We start from the raw sequence: 17,624 nt of genomic DNA, 5'->3' as shown, positions 1-17,624 counted from the left end.
GTGGATGGGAAAGAAATGATATAACTGAGTTTTGATAGGCAGGCAGGGCCCAGATCATGAAAAGCCTAGGGTGCCAGGTGAGGAAAATGAACCGAGGGTGGGGTGAGCATCAAGAGGGAAGGAAGAAGTGGTACAGGAATGCCAAGGAGAGTAACGAGTACAGCAGGCACCGCAGGACATCCCTAAAATAGTGGCACCAGTCTTCAGGCTTATGGGAAGAGAGAAGGCCAGTGCCACAGACCCACCAGGTCACTAGGAAGTGGAAGATGCTGGCCAGGATGTGCAATCTGGGCCAGATAAGCTTGAAGTGAAAACAGTATGGGAAAGATATTCTTGGGTGACCTCCAGGAACCAGGGGACATAATCAATGCAGAGAAGAAGGCAAAGTGTGAGTAAGGGAGTGAAGAACCTGAATGGTGGCGAATACAGCAGAGAATGGCATTTCTCAGATTTTTTGAGATGGAAGATTGGGAAGTCCTAAGAAGATCCAAGAGGTGGCCATAAGAAGCAGCAGCTCAAGAAGAGCAGCGGTAAATGTCCTCAGAGTTGAGGAGGCCAAGGATGCTGGAGGGGTCATCCACAAGGACATGGAAGCCAAAGTTAACAAGATGAAGAGATATCTTCTATCGTTGATACGTGGCCCTGGCTCATCATTACAGCTGCATATGAAGGAACCAATAAAGAACTGGTTCAGCGGATCACCAAAGAATGGAACTGATCCACCTGGTTTATGCAGGAGTGGAGGCATATTAACATATTTACAGCTGTGGAATATAGGCCTTGTGAAAATTTTAGAGACCGCCAACAATGAAGTCCGTGTGTGTGTGTGCACGCGCGCGCTAAAGAAGAGCATGCTGGCCACAAATATGTGCCACGTTCACAAAATAGGTGCCAAGTCCAATATCTAATGTCCTCCCTCCCCACCCCACCCCCAACCCCGCAACCTCCCCCAACTCCACAAGTAGCACACAAAGCAGAGAAGTGTCTGCCCCTAAACCGTAGATCCGTAGAGCGTCCTAGAAGTTCATCTGCACAGCAGGCAATGCGCAGGCCCTGAGGTTGTGAGAGAACCAGAATCTCTTCCATATACACGGACCAGACGGCATCTATCACATCAGCTGATCGTCGTGATTATTACTATTATTTTCCATAATTGCCCTTGTGGGATCTGCTTATTTGCATCATGCTCAGCACTTGTAATTAGCCAATGAAAGATCAGGGGCTAAGCTCATTTAAAAAAAAAAAAAAACCTGAGGCCAATATGATGGAATGTATACAGTAATTTCATCTCATAATGCTGAGTACTTTCGGCCAAAGAGGCTTTTTCTCGAGATGTGTTTATTAAAATCACATGGAATATGTTTTGTTGTGGCCTTTAGTCATCGTAGACAACTCTACAAATATGCCATAAAAAAAAAAAGGAAGCAAACGGGGGCTAAGTAATTCTGACGAGTCATGAGGCATGGTCTTAGCCGTAGGTTCACTGCAGGAGGAGGCCTTGAGCATGCCAACCTTCATTGTGTTGATCTAGAAGGAAAGAGCTTTGAAAACAGACCTCCTTTCTCCCCTTAGATTTCCCTGTCAGGATACATAAAAGAATAAAAACTAATCAAAAAGCCCAAGTGAGCTGGCTGGTTAACCGGGACAGGCCCAACCTTGAGTTCAGAGAGAGTTCTAATGGGATCCACCTGTCCCTCCAGACAACCACGTTTACGGGATGTGAGGACCGTAGAGGAGGCCTGCCTCTGAAGGGAAGGATGATCATAAGGTCGCCGAAATGGCATCTCCTGGAAGTTTAGCTCCACACTGAAAACATGGTCACTCTTTACGTTTTCTGGAGAAGTCTGCTCTTATTTACAGTTGTTGTTATTGACTTTACAGTTGTTCGCTGTACTGAAGAGTCTATTTTTCTCTGTATTCGACCTTTCTTAAAATGTCACTCTTAATAAGTTACTCTGTGCCCAAGATGCTGAATTTCTTCCTTCCTTCCTTTTTTTTTTTTTTTTTTTTTGGTCCCAGTTAAAAAAGCTGTTTGTCCATCATAAGCATAGTAGCCAGAAACACCGTGAAGACCTGAAGCAGTGAGCCCTTGAAGGTCTTTGTAATCTGGTCCCCCCTTAGCCATCCAAATGTAGCATGCAGTGGATCCTCTTCCCCCTGCCTCCCCCAGCTCCCCCCACCACGCCTTCCTCCCCAGCACACACAGGCTGGGATCATCCCTGCATCCGTCTATGCTGCCACCCCGTTCAGAACTATGTGCCCTCCTCATCGTCTCGCCAATCTTCCAAGGTCCCACACATTCTCCGTGAAGTCCTCCCCGATGGCACCAGCCAACACTACTCTTTTCCTTTCCTGATTATCCCTCGATCTTCTGTGAAGCGAGGCATAGAAATTACACTGTCTTTGGACTTCCATCTTGAAGATTCTGAGGTTACTTCTGAGCTACAGGGTGCCATGGCCCTTCAGCAAGGACTAATGGTTCCCCTGTATGGTATGGGGGGAAAGAATGGAACAGTGTGCATTTAGTAGTTGCCAGCCCGGCCTCAACCAGCCATCATGGCAGTGGTTTGTCCTGGAACTTAATTTCACGTTGTTTCATATTATCCAATTGTATGTAGTTCGTTGTTCTTACGGCTGTCCTGATAAGATTTTCAGATTTTAAGGGGATGGACTGTTGAAGTTATAAAGAGAAATAACCATAAAAGATGTCATTGAGACTTACAACTGATCATTCTGAAGGGGCCTCAGGTTGATCTTCCATTCTTGGACTTGGTTTGACAGGCTTCAAAAAGATGATTTCAAGTGACACGTTCAGGGTGTGTTTTCTCAGAACTATGGGCACAAACATGCCTCTGGGTATATGTCCTAGACTTATGTGGTCTATGTATAAACCAGATTAATAATTCATTTGCAACGGAAGACACTTCTCCCAGAAACTACACCCCCTCTGGGCTACTTCCACTAGATACCTCCTTCTGAGTAGAGGGTGGGTAAGAAGCTTCGTTAGTATCCAAGAAGTTAGTTACCTGGTGAGGATGAAATCAGAAACTCTCCTCCCCTTCTTTCCATTGGTTAAAACTGCTCTGGGCCTGTTATTCGCTGGCTGGGCTGCCCTTAAGTAAGTTCTCAGCCTTTCTATGCCTTGGTTTCCCCAGCTTTCAATGCAAATAGTACCTAACGTATAGGGCTGTCGTAAAAAGTACTTAGGACAGTAAGTGGCGCTTGCTAAGCACTTATTTGATGTCAGCTTTTTATTTGTTAGTTATATCTTTTCCTCAATACTTTAGAAATATCATTTCCTTAATAATGCAATGGAATACATTATTAAGCTCTTACTCCAATAGCCCTAATGGGATAATGAAGTCCCTATTGATGTTTTTATTTGACCTTTAGAGATTATTCTAAATCCGGGAGTACCAAGATCTATCTCACTCAGGATGGCTGATTGTGTGAAATACATCTACTTTTTTCTCTTCCTCTTCGTTTATATCCCACACCAGAGAGTGAGCTCCACTCCTGCTTCAACTCTTGTCCTTCCCTTTTATTCATCAGGCCATATATGCGGATGGCTGAGCACATATGAATACAGCGAGTGAAGCCCCACAGCCTGGAGGCCTTTGGATAAAGCTTTATGCATAATCACTTCCTATAAATTCTTCCTCCCCAACTCCCCCCACCCCCTCCAAAAAAAAACCCAAACAAAAAATCTGTGACTCCAGCCTCGCAGGACAGACTTGGTGGCCCTAGAAAAAGGTGAGGCATGATTGACACGCAGGGAGGGCAGGCGGCCTCCAGACTGCTGGGAGGCTGGGCCTTCTAGATGATTCATCTGCTTGGTGGCTCGCCCTGCCCTTCTCAGGGCTCAGGGAACACCCTCCCCAGGTGAAGGAGAAGCCTTTGCTTTGCTGATGTTTCTCAGCTCAGTATAAGCTGGTGGATAGTACTTTTCCCAAGTGACACCCACGGAAAAGGGTTTACCTCTTCCTCTTGTTGTTAAGGAGAGGCCACCCCTGCCTTAGTTTCTGTTGCAAAAAAATGTGAATGGGGGTGTTGAGTGGTTTGGGGTTGTGTGTGTGTTTTTTTTTTAAGCTTTTCATTCTCTTCACCCAGTTCCAGGTGGGGATGGTGGCAGGAAACAGCCTGGGACTGGGACTCTGGGGTTGAGGAGCCAGCTCTCCTCCTGGTGAGGTATCCAGAGCCCGCCCTGCACCCTGGGCCCTCGACTAGAATTTCTCCTTCTTCCCTCCCTGGTCATTTTACAAGGTATCGGATGACTGGCTGCACCCAAAGTTGAGGCCAGGAGAACAGAATCAGGACTCCTTCCTTGCCTCTTCCACCCATCCCCCAGCCAGGCCAACCTACCCGCCCAGGGACCCACCAACAACGCTGCAGCAGCATAAGGAGTGACCGTGTGACACAGTAGCAGGAGAAGAGGGGCACAGACTAGGGGGCCAGGGTGGAGAATAGGAATCCCTGTATTTTTTTTCTATCTTTGAGGGAAAAAAATGTCTCTCTGGGCAAGCAGGCCATCTTCTGGGACGGAGAACTCCCCATTTCCCCAGGTAGCACCTTCCAGAGAATGAATAAATTATTGGGAGGTGCTGGACCGGGACCACAGAACTACGCAACCAGTAACTACAATGAAGGGAGTTGTTTACAATCCTCTGGAGGATGCCAAAGGGTTTAAACAGTTGGTCATAATTGTTGCCAGCTGGTGCGGTGCTGCTGGCAGGGCTGAGCTGTAGCGTTACTGTCGTTTCCTTCTGGAAGAGCTGAGGCAACACCGTGACTTGCCCAGGGTCACACACCATGCGTGGGACAGAAATAATTCTGACTCCTTCTTCCTGGCTGTAGCCAGCAGACAAAGCCACCTTATTACTGTACTAGCATTCGAATCTGAATCATTTAAATGGCTCCTAATTGCAGGCCTAGAGTCAACTGTCAACGCCATGTGACTAACTGCCAGGCGAGCCGCCGGAGGAACCACCGAAGTTTTACAGACCCCTGGATATGGAATTAAAATGCTGTCCTCCCACCATGGGCGGGGGGGGCGTGTAGGAAAAAAGTATTTGAAAACTCGACCTTGGGGATCCCTGAGTGGCTCAGCGGTTTAGTGCCTGCCTTTGGCCCAGGGCATGATCCTGGAGTCCCGGGATCGAGTCCCACATCAGGCTCCTGCCTGGAGCCTGCTACTCCCTCTGCCTGTGTCTCTGCCTCTCTCTCTCTAAATGAATAAATGAAACAAATCTAAAAAAAAAAAAAGAAAGAAAGAAAGAAAGAAAGAAAGAAAGAAAGAAAGAAAGAAAGAAAGAAAGAAAGAAAGAAAGAAAGAAAGAAAGAAAACTCGACCTTGAAACTGCCCACAAGGGACACCGGGATGGCTCAGTGGTTGAGCGTCTGCCTTTGGCTCAGGTCCTGGGATCGAGTCCCGCACTGGGCTCCCTGCAAGGGGCCTGCTTCTCCCTCTGCCTGTGTCTCTGCTTCTCTCTGTGTCTCTCACGGATAAATAAATACAAATCTTTAAAAAAAAAGAAAGAAAGAAAGAAAGAAAGAAAGAAAGAAAGAAAGAAAGAAAGAAAGACAACAAATACCGTGTTTAGATTTTTTTTTTTTTTTTTTTGATGAATCTGAAGGGTCGCCTGCAAATTTTTTATATGGGAACAGAGGAGCGCTTGGGATTCAAGCGGATGCCATCCAGAAAGTCACTGGAGGGTAACTCTGGGCTCTTTTCCAAGCAGTCAGCCTTCACACCCTTCTTTCTTCCACCCTCCAGAACACTGCCTCGGTGTTTAAATTTCCCTTTGGACTCCTTTACAGGTAGCTCCTAGGGAGGGGGCCAGAGGGGGGGGGCCGTGGAAGCCACCGGCTTCCCAATTCAGATCCATCCACATCCTTGTGCTGTGCTCAGGAAAGAAAGTAAATTCCATCCTGCAAATTGCTCTAACTGATTCATTTGTCCGCACACAGCCGGCCACCTACCTGCCCGCAGGTATTCAGGTAAATGACAGGTGGGCGGGACCTCCTGACTCTTTCAATAGCTGAGGTCCCTGCAATGCTTTATCGGTGAGGCCCCTGTGAGGTCACACATTTCCTGCTCTCCAGCGGCCAATGCCCTCCTCCTGCTTGGGCACCTGTGCACCCAGGGTGAGCCTGGTCACTGCTCGGGCGGCCCCAGGAGCCGCGGGACTCACCCAGGAGGCCTGGGAACCTCGGGGCTGCCGCTGCCCTGAGAACCCCAGCCACGCACCGGGAAAGGTGAGTTGAAACCCTCCACTCTTCTCTTTTGGCATTTAGACCCCCAGCCCCTGGGGGATCCGCAGGAGGGACCCATTTGGATGGAAAAAAAATAAATAAATGAGAGCCGAATGGCTTAGCTGCGTGTTTGTCCCACAGGGAGAAGCCCTTTATGAGAAGGAAGAGCAGAGGGATGCCTTTGACATTTTCCTTGCACAGGAAAATTCTCCCGGGCCAGATATTTAATCCTTTTTGTTTCTCTTAATCATTAAACCGGCCTCTGCTTGTCTGGGAAGTTGATCTGATTTTTTTTTTTTTTAACCCTGCAGTGGAGTGCAGTGGAGACTTTGTCAAAAACCGAACGCCAAGGTTCAGACCTGTTCGGCCCGTTTAATGGGGGTTGGGAGGCCTGCGCCGAATGAATGCAGAGTTGTCTTATTTTTGCTGCATTTGCCTTGTTTGGCCTCACTTTTCTGCGTTCGTCTCACAAGAGGCAATTGCCATCTGAACCTCTGAGATGACCTTACGCCTCCTGCCCCCCAGGTGGCGGCCCCCAGACAGGTAACTTCTGTGGGCCTCCTGGCAGCCCTCCCCCCTTTCTTCTCCCCCCAAAAACACCCAAAATCTACTGTTTTCTTTGTTCTTTGTCGGCTCCTTTGGCGTCTGGATTAGAACTGTTTACATCCAGACCTGGACTGGCTGCCTGCTGACCTTTGGTTAATGGAAAGATTTTCTCCTCCGAGCTTCCAAGAATGGATGGAACTTCAGGTCTGCTTTGTTTTTGTTTTTGTTTTTGTTTTAACTCTTCCCCTTTCTTCTCTCTTGATAGCAAGTATACCGAGGAGATGGCTCTGCCAGGACCTGACTTTTTTGTTGCTGTTAAGTAATTTTAGCTCTAGGATCCATTTTCGTTTTCTTAATCCTGATCACTCGGTCTGTACTTCTGTTCTTGACAGCCTGAGAGCCACTCTCTACACCCAAGCGCTGTCCTTAGAGAAGGGAAAATTAATCCAGTCTCCTGCTTGGGGAAAAAAAAAAAAATGAGTCATTTCCCTCTCAACCCCCACCCCTCCCCCCCCAAAAAAAAGTGGAGGGAGAAATCAACCTGCTAGAGGGCATTTCCTTCTGGATTCCTTCTTCAGCTACTTTTTGGAGGATTTCGGTTCACAAATACCTTTGCAGAGGAACAGCCTGTTGGGAGTTCTGCTCATACTCATCCACCCAGAAATTCAGAGTGCCCGTCCACTCTGTGGAAGTCAACATTGAAACAAGCTTAGAAAGGTTTGGTCTCTGACCAGTTGCTTTTCACCACCGCTGGGAATCCGCCCTGGCCTTGTGGCCAGTCTCTCTCTCACACCTTGGAGGCCTGAATTGTTCTGTTCACTGACCTTTGTCTGTTCTTTTCCCCTGAGTGGTATATTTGGATGGTGGCTACTGGGTTGTCCCTTGCTGGTATTTTCACTTGATTCAGAGCTTTGTCAGCAGAAGAAAGCAAAAGATCTCTTCGATCCTGAATCTTCTGGAGGGACATGTGTCGTTCAAGTCACAGACCTCTCCCCAGGATGCCCTCTCTGTGGATCCCCGTGGTCTGTCAGCTTTTTGCACAGCAGTGAGGTTATGATTGAATACATCGTTTCATCCCTGTAGGTCAGGGTCCGTTGGCCACTAAGAGGAACAAAGCTGTGGCTGCTATGCCCCCAGATCTAAGAGAAGAAAGAAATGACAGAGGCTGGAATGCGGAGTCAGGTTCTGTAGAATGTAGTTGGTCTCTTGGTTGATTTACACCCAAGCCTTATCCGAAGGAGTGAAAGACCCACAGTGGTTCCCTGCCTGGAGTAACTTCATCTCTTGGTTCAACTTCATCTCTTGGCAATAAGTAGGGCCCCATTGGAAAATATACGATGTCTTCCATTTACATTCTTGAACAAGTGACTCAACTTCTCAGACCCTCTGTTTCTTCATCAGGAAAAGGGGAGGCGATCCCAATAATACGCACTGATCGTGAGAAGTAAACGAGGGAACGTGGAGAGGGTGTCTATTGGGGGCCAAATAGAAGCAAAGTCCATTCTTGAAGGATTTTCCTGAGTCCTTGGCAGAGATAGTCTGACCCTACCAAGATAAAAGATCTTCTGTGGTTGCCGTCATTAGGAACCCTGATAGTCTTTGCTATGGTTATTAATTGTGCATAATTAACTCCACTGTTAACCGTTCAAAGGAAGAAAACAGTTTGGGAGACAGGAAAACGCTTCGACTATGCACACAAGCCGAGCGGATTGGTCTGTGCCACCTGCTCAGGAGCGGCTGGCCACTGCTCTGCCTCCTGCCCTTCCCGCCTCAGAGCTCTCATTCCACGACAGACCCACCAAACGTGGTCCTCCACGGGCCTGCAGGGGGGATAAAAGTCCTGTGGTCATTCGCTGTAATCTGACTTAGCAGGCAGCCCTTTCTGCTTGCAACTGTGCTCTCTCCAGGGCAGACTGGGTGCTTGGTTTCCTCTAATCTTGCAGATAAACACCCTTTGCCGCAGCCTGGTGAGCTGTCGTGCCAAGTCACCCAGAGGAGGAGGCTGGGGAGAAGGTGGTGGCTGGTTTAGAGGCTGCATTGCACTGAGGAAGGGGGCTTGTGGCTCTCTTGGATATGATTGCCTCACTAATGGAGTATCCTGCGCCCTTGGATGACCTTGAGTCATTGCATAAGAGCAGCAGAAGTGCTCCCAGGCATCTCTAAGTCTCCTGTCTCCTGTCCTGAAAAGCTAAGGCAAGTTTCCATCATTCGTGAACAGATTGAGGGCAGAGGTTCATAACCTCCACCCTGGCGTGCTTAGGGGAACCTGGGGAAGGACTCCAGCCTTGCTGCCCATCAGTTTCCTTGCTTATCTTTCCCCAAAAATGGGATGCTACAAGGGTATACACCACCAGCTCTCCTACAGCAAGAGCTAGGTGGGCTGCAGACCTAGGTGAGTGAGTCAGGCTGGCAGGGGAGCAGACAATGCCTCACTAGGAAATAGGGGTCTTGTTTCATTCTTCGTGGAACAGTGCTACTGCTTTAGAATAGTGGCTTGGCCTCTGGCATCCGACTGCCTGCGTTCAAAAGTCAGCTCCCCCTTATACTAGCAGGGTGACCTGTGGAGGTGATTTAGCCCCGCTTTACCTCCGCTGTAAAACAGGCCTTTGTTATGGGGACGAAATGAGTGAAATGTGTGAAGTGCTTAGAAGACTGCCTGGCACAACTTGAGCTTTTGCTAGTATTATTTTTGTAAAGGGAGGTAGAGTGAGACCGATCTGGGTTCAAGACCCAATTCCACCATGTAATTATCAGGCTAAATAAGTCCCAAAGTGCTCTTTGTCTCACGTGGCATCACTGGAAAATGGAATATTTCCCAAACCCAGTGCTGAAATGGTTTCCTGTAGATTCAATATAAACGGTTTCATTGGATTCGATATAGTAGGTGCTCGATGCGTGGTAACTCTTGTTAGATTAGTACATACGGGCATCCTTGGCTTGATTGCATTTTGCAAATACTGCGTTTTTTACAAATTGAAGGATTGTGGCAAGCCTGCCTCCAGGATGTCTATCGATGCCATTTTTCCCACAGCATGGGTTCCTCTCGTATCCCTTTGTCACATTTGGGTGATTCTCATAATATTTTAAACTTTTCATTACCATTATATTTGTCATGGTGATCTGTGCTCAGTGATTACAACTCCCTGAAATCTCAGAAGATGGTTAGCATTTTTTTAACAAAAAAAGTATTTTTCAATTAAAGTATATGCATTACTTTTTTAGACGTAATGCTATTGCACACTTCATAGATTACGGTAGAGTGTAAACATAACTTTTATACACATTGGGAAATCAAAAAATTCATTTGACTCGTTTTATTATGATATTTGCTTTAATGCAAAAAATTCATTTGACTCACTTTATTATACTTGCCTTATTGTGATCTTTGCTTTGTTGCAATGCTCGCTTTGTTGTGGTGGTCTGGAACTGAGCCCGAACTGTCCCCGAGGCGTGCCTGTGTAGGAAGCAATTATCACATTGGTTGAAGTTAGACTTCTTAGGCCAAGCTGCAGTTTGGACATAATAACGATGGAGCAAGTAGTTAAGTTGAAGGCCGAAGACTCTTTGAGAAAAACAGATTTCCCAAAAGGCTCCCGAAGGGTTAGAAAGAAAAGCTGTGAACAAAGATGATCTTGCTTCTCTTGGAGCCCCAGGGTAGGGTAGCTGCCAGTCGAAATGCCTGGTCTTTTACAGACCTGTGGCAGTCGGATTCTGCGACATAAATAAACTGGATTCTCCTACAGCAGGGATTCCTAGTGTCCTGGCTTCCAGTGTCTCCTAAAGGATGTGAATTCCTCACTCGGAGTGGAGAAAATAGGGTCTTCTGGGATTCTGACTACTTGAAAGGCCATTCTGTAAGATGCCGCCAAGAGAGGCATACAAGGGAGGCTCTGAAATGTGTCCTCCTCATCGCCTCACTACTCATGGACCTCTGGGTGGTGACACATAACTATTCCTGCTATTTATGTACTGGCATAGCAGAGACTCACTTTTATGTGGGTGGCACATTTATGGTCCTCTGACACTACCTCCAAACTATCAAGGGCTTTTCAAAACTATTTGGAAGGAAGACTACATCTCTCTTCCTGGGTTAATGGGATTTAGCCACCTTGGATCCCCAAAGAATAAGGGTTAATGTGAAAACCATACAAGTTGTTAAGTATAAAACCTGCACTTAGCTGAAATCAGAAACAGAGACTGTCAGTTGCCTCCTGTAAGCCTCATACACTCACCATTTCGTCTTCTCTCATTTTGTTCTAAGTGAACACAGACACCACAGTGACCCATTGCTTAGTTGCAGGGAGATGCATCTCAGGTCAATGTAAGAAAGAACTTTCTAAGAATCAAGGCTGTGCAAAAATCCTGTAGGTTGCCTTTTGAGGTACTGAGTTCCCTGTCACTGAAGGTGATTGCTTCTTGGGTATGTTTGGTATATTTATATGTGCCCAGTCTGTATTGCTAAATGCATGAGTGAATACCAAAGGGAATTCGTGTTTCTTCAGTAACACATGTGTTTATCTGTGAAATGAAGGTTATCATTGGTCTCATAGCAGTATTAGAATGATTAAATGAGAAAATACATATAAAGTACTTAGCACAGTATCTTTCACCTGATGAACTTTTCAGTAAATAGTCATAGTCATTATGTTTTATTTTCTCCTATATTCTAAAAAGGAAGAGGAAGAGGAGATTTCTGTTTCAGGCAGGGAGTAGACAAGATGACTTCCAAATTTGAGATTCACAGTTTTTAATGATAATCTCTTCGTTCCTATTCTTTTCAGCCCTGCCCTTCTTCTTCTGTCCTTCTAAAAGAGCTTCTTCCCCTTGCTGTTGGAGCCATGCTCTTTGATGTGATAGATTCACTGGTACAGTAGTATGTGTACTGAACATGGCAGTAGGTTCTGTCCCAATTAACCAGGGCATTGTTTTCTTTCTTTCTTTCTTTCTTTCTTTCTTTCTTTCTTTCTTTCTTTCTTTCTTCTTCCTTCTTTTTTTTTTTTTTTTACATCACTCATTTGTGCCTTGGAATGTGTGGATTTAAATTCCACCATTATTTTCCAGTGACTCTTATTTGCTCCTTATATTTGATGCATTTGTCATGGGCATGCAAAAGACTTCACCGACAATAGAGTTGAAACTCTCCAGGAATTTTCTTTAATAGCCTCTTGGCACAGTCCATGGCAAGGACACATGCATGATGGTGAGGTGTCAACATGTCATGGCTATCTGTGAGATGATTTGCATAACTTGCTTATGACTGCTTTTGTCAGTCACGTGGCCTTTTTTGAATAGAACGCTGCATGCTTAGGCTCCTGAGTACTCACATTAATATATGAGTCACCTGGTGTTTTCAAACTCCTCATTAAGTATCATTGTTATATGTGTATTAAGTGTTCTACAAAACACACACACTCAGCTAGTCTATCTGTAGTCTTTCCTGTCCAGGGGCCCTAGCAAATTCAGCTTAACAATCATCACTAGAGATATTTGTATTCTATTTTTTAAAATTTTATTTATTCATTCGTGAGAGACACACAGAGAGAAAGAGGCAGAGACACAGGCAGAGGGAGAAGCAGGCTCCATGCAGGGAGCCCAACGTGGGACTCGATCCCAGGTCTCCAGGATCACCCTGGGCTGAAGGCGGCGCTAATCTGCTGAGCCACCCAGGCTGCCCAGATATTTGTATTCTAACTTAGCAATGGATTAAGAGAAAATTACAACATTTTTAAACGAGGGCAGAACTGCCATCCTTAAGAATGGAGCAGTCTCAGTGGCTGCCATCCCAACATATTTTCCATATCCCTAAGCTATGTAGCTATGTGGTGTTCATGTGGATCACTGAGGATGTTTACCCCATTCCTGGGGGAATGTCCCTGGAAATACGTAGCCTTCTGTGCTCGTTTTCTAAGGCTGCTGTGACAAATCACCATAAACCTGGTGGCTTAAAACAACAAAATTTATCCTGTCACATTTCTGGAGTCCAGAAGTTTAAAATCAAGGTGTTGGTAGGACCTTGCTTCCTCAGAAGACTCCAGGAGAGAATCCTTCCTTGCCTCTTCCAGCTTCTGGTACCTGCAGGCATTCCTAGGCCTGTGGCTAGCTAACTCCAACCTCTGCTTCGGTCTTCCTATCACCTTCTCCTATGGGTGTGTGTTCTCTTCTTCTGTGTCTTATGAAGACACTTGTCATGGGGATTTAAGGTAAATTAGATAATCCGGGATAGTCTCATGTCAAGATCCTTAACTCAATTACATCTTCAAAGACTTTTTTTTTCTAATAAGGTCACATTTACAGGTTCTGGGGATTAGAATGGGGCAAGATATTTGGGAGGAGGGGGTCAACATTCTAAACACTACACCCCACAACAAAATTTATTGGCACTCGTATACACAAGCTTCTCTCACCACTTGTAGAGGGATTTCTTGTCCACGTGGAGGCTGAAATATGTTTAAAAAAAGATAAAGAGAATTAGATTTGACAGCCTTCACCACTACCATTATTTATTTCTATGTTCAAAACACAAGAGTGTTTTATGATCTAAAAACCTATTACGTTTTTTCAGTCAATAGTGTGATGTGTCTACAAAAGCCAATTAGTAAAGGCCATCTTATATTGTTTGAAAAGACCAGTAGTTTCTTGGTTAGGGAAGCAACCACTCTACTGAACCATCAAACCACAATGAGATAAGGGTCCACTTCCAGGTGCCATGTTTGCAAAGGGACCTTAACAAACCAGAGAGCATCCTGGGTGGATGTTTTATTACCACCTTGACTACTGAGGAAGACAGCTAGATAACCAGAGACAAAAAGAAAGACAAGAGAGAAACCACCAATTTTCTCTTTAATTTGGGGGAGCCGCCATGTTTTGAGGGAGTGAATGTGATCTACATGACACTGAAAGGACAAAATAACCAAAGGAAAGCATTTAGCTGTTGGAAAACTGATGAGCTCCCTCCCCATCATTGCAGGTGTTTCAAGCGGAAGCTGATAGGCCATTACCATTCTGTGGTAAAGAGGATTCCTACACTTGGGGAGAATCTAAAATTCTTACCCAACTCAAAATCCTCTGATTTCTTAATAAATAATTTTAAAATCTCAAATATAGATCATCATGTGACCAAATACTAGTATGTGTATTTCTCTTCTTTGGGGGATTTGCTCAGGTTCTTACCCTACCTTAATTTCTTCCCACGTGTCCAAATACCATTGCTCTTTGATGATCTACCCTGAGACCCAACTATTCCATGAGCTTTTCTAACCATTTTGGGTCACATGATACTGTTCTCTTAACTCTTTTCCTCTGAAACTTGTCCCTGGCTCCTATTTGGATGGGGTAGGGGTAGGTCGATCATACTCCTTGTCATATTCGTTGTGTATTTTTTTGCAGAGCTTTATTTTTTTTTCCTATATATAAGCTCCATTTTCTCTAATTAGACTTAAACTCACAGAAGATAAAATTGAATTCCCTCTGGGAGCTCCCACAGAATTTAAGACAAAGACCAAGCATGCAATAAATAGGTATCAGTGAACATATATAGAATTGAAACACAGCAGAAACAATGCCGAGAATTCAAATATCTTCCTTCACCTTGTCTTTCACTCTATAACACTTTGTTCTCTGTTAAAAAAAATCATTTCCTGCATATTTTTTTCAGCCCTGGGCGGAAAAGCCTGCTTTTCCATGCTTCTCCTCTGGCACTAGCTCTTCCCAAGATCCTATGGAAATTATTTGCATGATCAGAGCCATTGGTCAATGCAAAATACTCTGCCTTCATTTTTGTTGTTGGCAAGGGATCAACACCATTTCACCATGTTGATAGCCCAAGAGATGGAAGGACATTTTTTTCTGGGACAGAGTCCTTACGAACAAACCCAAGTATGACACCCAGGGGAAAGGCAGTAAATCTTTGGTCAAGAGAGGCAAAGCTCCTCTCCAGCTAGCTTGTAAAAGATCTTCCCTGGGCTACTAAAACTTGTATCAGATCTGCTAGCCACTTGGGATTCTTTTCACTTAAGTGCCTCCCTTGTTCTTCCCACTTTACAGCCTGTGTTCTCAGTTGTTGGACTCCAGGCATTGTCTCCTTTATGTTCAATTCCCCTTTAATTTCCTGAAGATACTTCGACCTCGTTAAAGACCATTTGTATGTATATTTTTTCTGTCCTTTCTAGTGTAGGCAACATTCACAGATCCAATTAATGAATTGCTTGCTCCCTCTTGGAAATCACTGATTTAGATATTAAGAAGGATCAAAGCTAACCCTGACCTTTGTCTGTGAGCACCTGCCTTCTTTCTGTTCCCTCTCCTTTTCCTCTGCAATGTATATGGCACCCCTGCCTCCAAAGCCCCCTCTTCAAACCCTTTTGGCTAAAAGATAATTTTCATCCCATGTGTGACGGTTTTTGTTCAGGCCACAAAAGCACTGAATTCCTCCCTATTACTGATGTGCCTGTAAGCTAAGGAATAGACCACAGAGCATTTGTCCATCTTCCTATGTCCCTTAGGTCACAGTTGATATTTATAAAAATTGATGGCACGTAATTGATACCTCCAATTTTCACACAATTTATCTATAATTTAAAATGTAATTACAAATTTACTTCGTTTAATAGAGAAAGAGCTTGCCCTAACTTTGATGATCACTCCCCGCCCCCCACAAAAATCTAATTTAGGAGTTCCGCCGGGCCAGGGCAGTGGTAAGACAAACAAAGCAGCGAGTAATTATTTTGGAAAGAGAAATGAGGTCACCAATGTGAAGAATTTACCAGCACTATTCAATTTGGTTCCCCCACGAGTCTATGTCTGGTCTTCACGGTCCAGGATGGTGTACCTGAGTGACTGGGATCTCTGCACTGAGGTGTGGCCTTGATGACCAGTTTGAACTCAATTCTATAACCCTTCCGCCCTAGTAGCTTCATCCAAATTTCAAAGCTCATCAATGACAAAAAACCTCAACCTCAAAAAACCTGAAGCTGAAAGTTCCCTCAGAAATGATCTAGCATAGAGGTTCTTAGGCTTTACGTGTTTATGTAAAACACTGGGGGTGGTGGAAGGGATTAGGAGATTTTGAACAACATTACATAGGTCAGCAGAATTTATGAGGCAACACAGCTACAGTAGGACAGGGCCCCACACTGTTTACATAGTCACGGAGTCCCTGCTGGAGAGAATGTTTGTCACTGAACTGATGTGCTCTCAAAACAGAGCTCTTGCAGGATTCAATTATCTCGTGAGCATTTTGAGGTCTGGCATTAGATTATATTTCCGTCCTCTCATGTGAAGCAAATTCTTACTCTGGCTTATGAGTCCTTTGATGAGCTGCTCACCTAGTGGTCCCAGATGACTAGGACACCTCCTCAGACACTTTCCTTTTCCAGCACTTATGCACCTTGTTCTTTCTTTCTTTCTTTCTTTCTTTCTTTCTTTCTTTCTTTCTTTCTCTTTCTTTCTTTCTTTCTTTCTTTCTTCTTTCTTTCTTTCTCTTCCTTCCTTTCTTCTTTCCTTTCTTTCTTTTCTCCTTCCTTCCTTCCTTCCTTCGAGCATCCAGAGCTCCAGGACTTTCACCTCATCTCATTGTTCTTCCACCAGCTGCCCTTGGCTTGTCACTTCTTTAACTTTTTCATTGATTAGTATTGTCAGTGAGTGTTAATAGATGTTGTGCTCTGGATGAAAGAAAAAAATGCTCTCTGATTTGCCATTTGTTGAAATGGTTTCCATTTCTCTTTTTCCCTTGTTGTTCAGTTTGTCAGTACATTTTAGAACAGCAAGGTTTATCAGAATATAGGAATGCTTACAGATGAAGTGGGAGAGTCCAAAGCCCCAAATACCACTCATTCTTGGGATTGGGTTATACGCTGAGGATTCTAATACTCAACTCTTTAGCCACTGAGGAATTTCTGTTTATTTAAATCCATCTAATGCTACTAAATATCTTTGCATTTTCTAAACTGTGTCCCTAGCCATTACTTTTCTACGTTCTTACCCTTGATTTTTTTTCTTCCCTTCTGTGCTCAGGAATTGCTAATAGCTTTCCCCAGGCTTCAGGGCAGTATCTGGCTTGGAGCAGGCCAAGATTGCAATGACATCAGTGGCCTGCCACTGCCTTAGGCATGCGTGCAGTTACTCCATTTCACTCTGTCCTAGAGTTTGGGGGTTCATTCTAAACATACGTTGTAGGAGGGACACTAAATAATTGGGGAGTTTGCAGAGGAGAATGGTCAGCATCACAGAGCACAAGGAAACTGAAAGGAATGCCAGATAGCCTAAGGTTGCTGGACCTGGGGGTGGGGGGAAATGCGGCATCTTCCAACAATTAAAGGACTTAAGGAATTCGACATATATTTTTTTTGAATGTGACATATTCTAAATAGCTCCTAGGATAATACTGGCACCCATGCCCGGGGGGGGGGGGGGGGGGGGCGGGGGGAGTGGGGAGGGATGAGTTCTAGAGAGGCAAATTTTTTACTATATACAGACTGTCCCTTCTAGTAGTTAAAGCTCTCCAAAGCAGGATGATCTATTTTAGAAGGTAGTAAAGGGCTGTTTCATTTAGGAACCTTCTCTCAAGTTCCCTTTCAACACAAAGAGCTCAATGGGCTCAACATTTCATCTTTGTCAAGGTCAAAGTCCCAGTGCAGGACACACTGCCAACTTGACTATGAGGATGAATTCTTTTTAATAACGTGAGGTCCCATTACTGTTGTTATAAAACTGTGACTCATGTAGCAATTCAAGAGAAGCTATGGAGTCAAGTCTTTGTCCTTTCAGTAGGAGGAAACTGTGGAAACGTCAGTGCAGCCTGCCAAATGGTATGTTTACTCATCATCTTT

The 17,624-nt window shown here is 44.9% G+C and overlaps 1 protein-coding gene across 6 annotated transcripts in view; it reads left to right on the top strand.

Annotated features, from left to right (window-relative positions):
* The window catches only part of LNX1 (ligand of numb-protein X 1), a 176,048-nt gene that overhangs the window by 50,731 nt on the left and 107,693 nt on the right, over positions 1–17,624 (top strand). For 2 of the 6 annotated variants that reach the window (XM_041724506.1, XM_041724505.1), the window contains exon 1: positions 6,584–6,795. The exons of 2 other annotated variants lie outside the window; for them this stretch is intronic. Coding sequence is in view for 1 of the 4 variants with exons in the window: in XM_041724500.1 (XP_041580434.1) it covers positions 6,109–6,255 (147 nt within the window). In the remaining 3 variants the exon portion in view is untranslated. Of the gene's footprint in view, positions 1–5,953; positions 6,256–6,583; positions 6,796–17,624 lie in introns of those variants that run through there. 2 more of the 6 variants (XM_041724500.1, XM_041724503.1) reach the window with 2 other exon arrangements.

Source organism: Vulpes lagopus, chromosome 12, assembly GCF_018345385.1.
Source record: "Vulpes lagopus strain Blue_001 chromosome 12, ASM1834538v1, whole genome shotgun sequence".
Taxonomy (NCBI): Eukaryota; Metazoa; Chordata; class Mammalia; order Carnivora; family Canidae; genus Vulpes; species Vulpes lagopus.
This window is presented reverse-complemented; position numbering and strand designations above follow the sequence as displayed.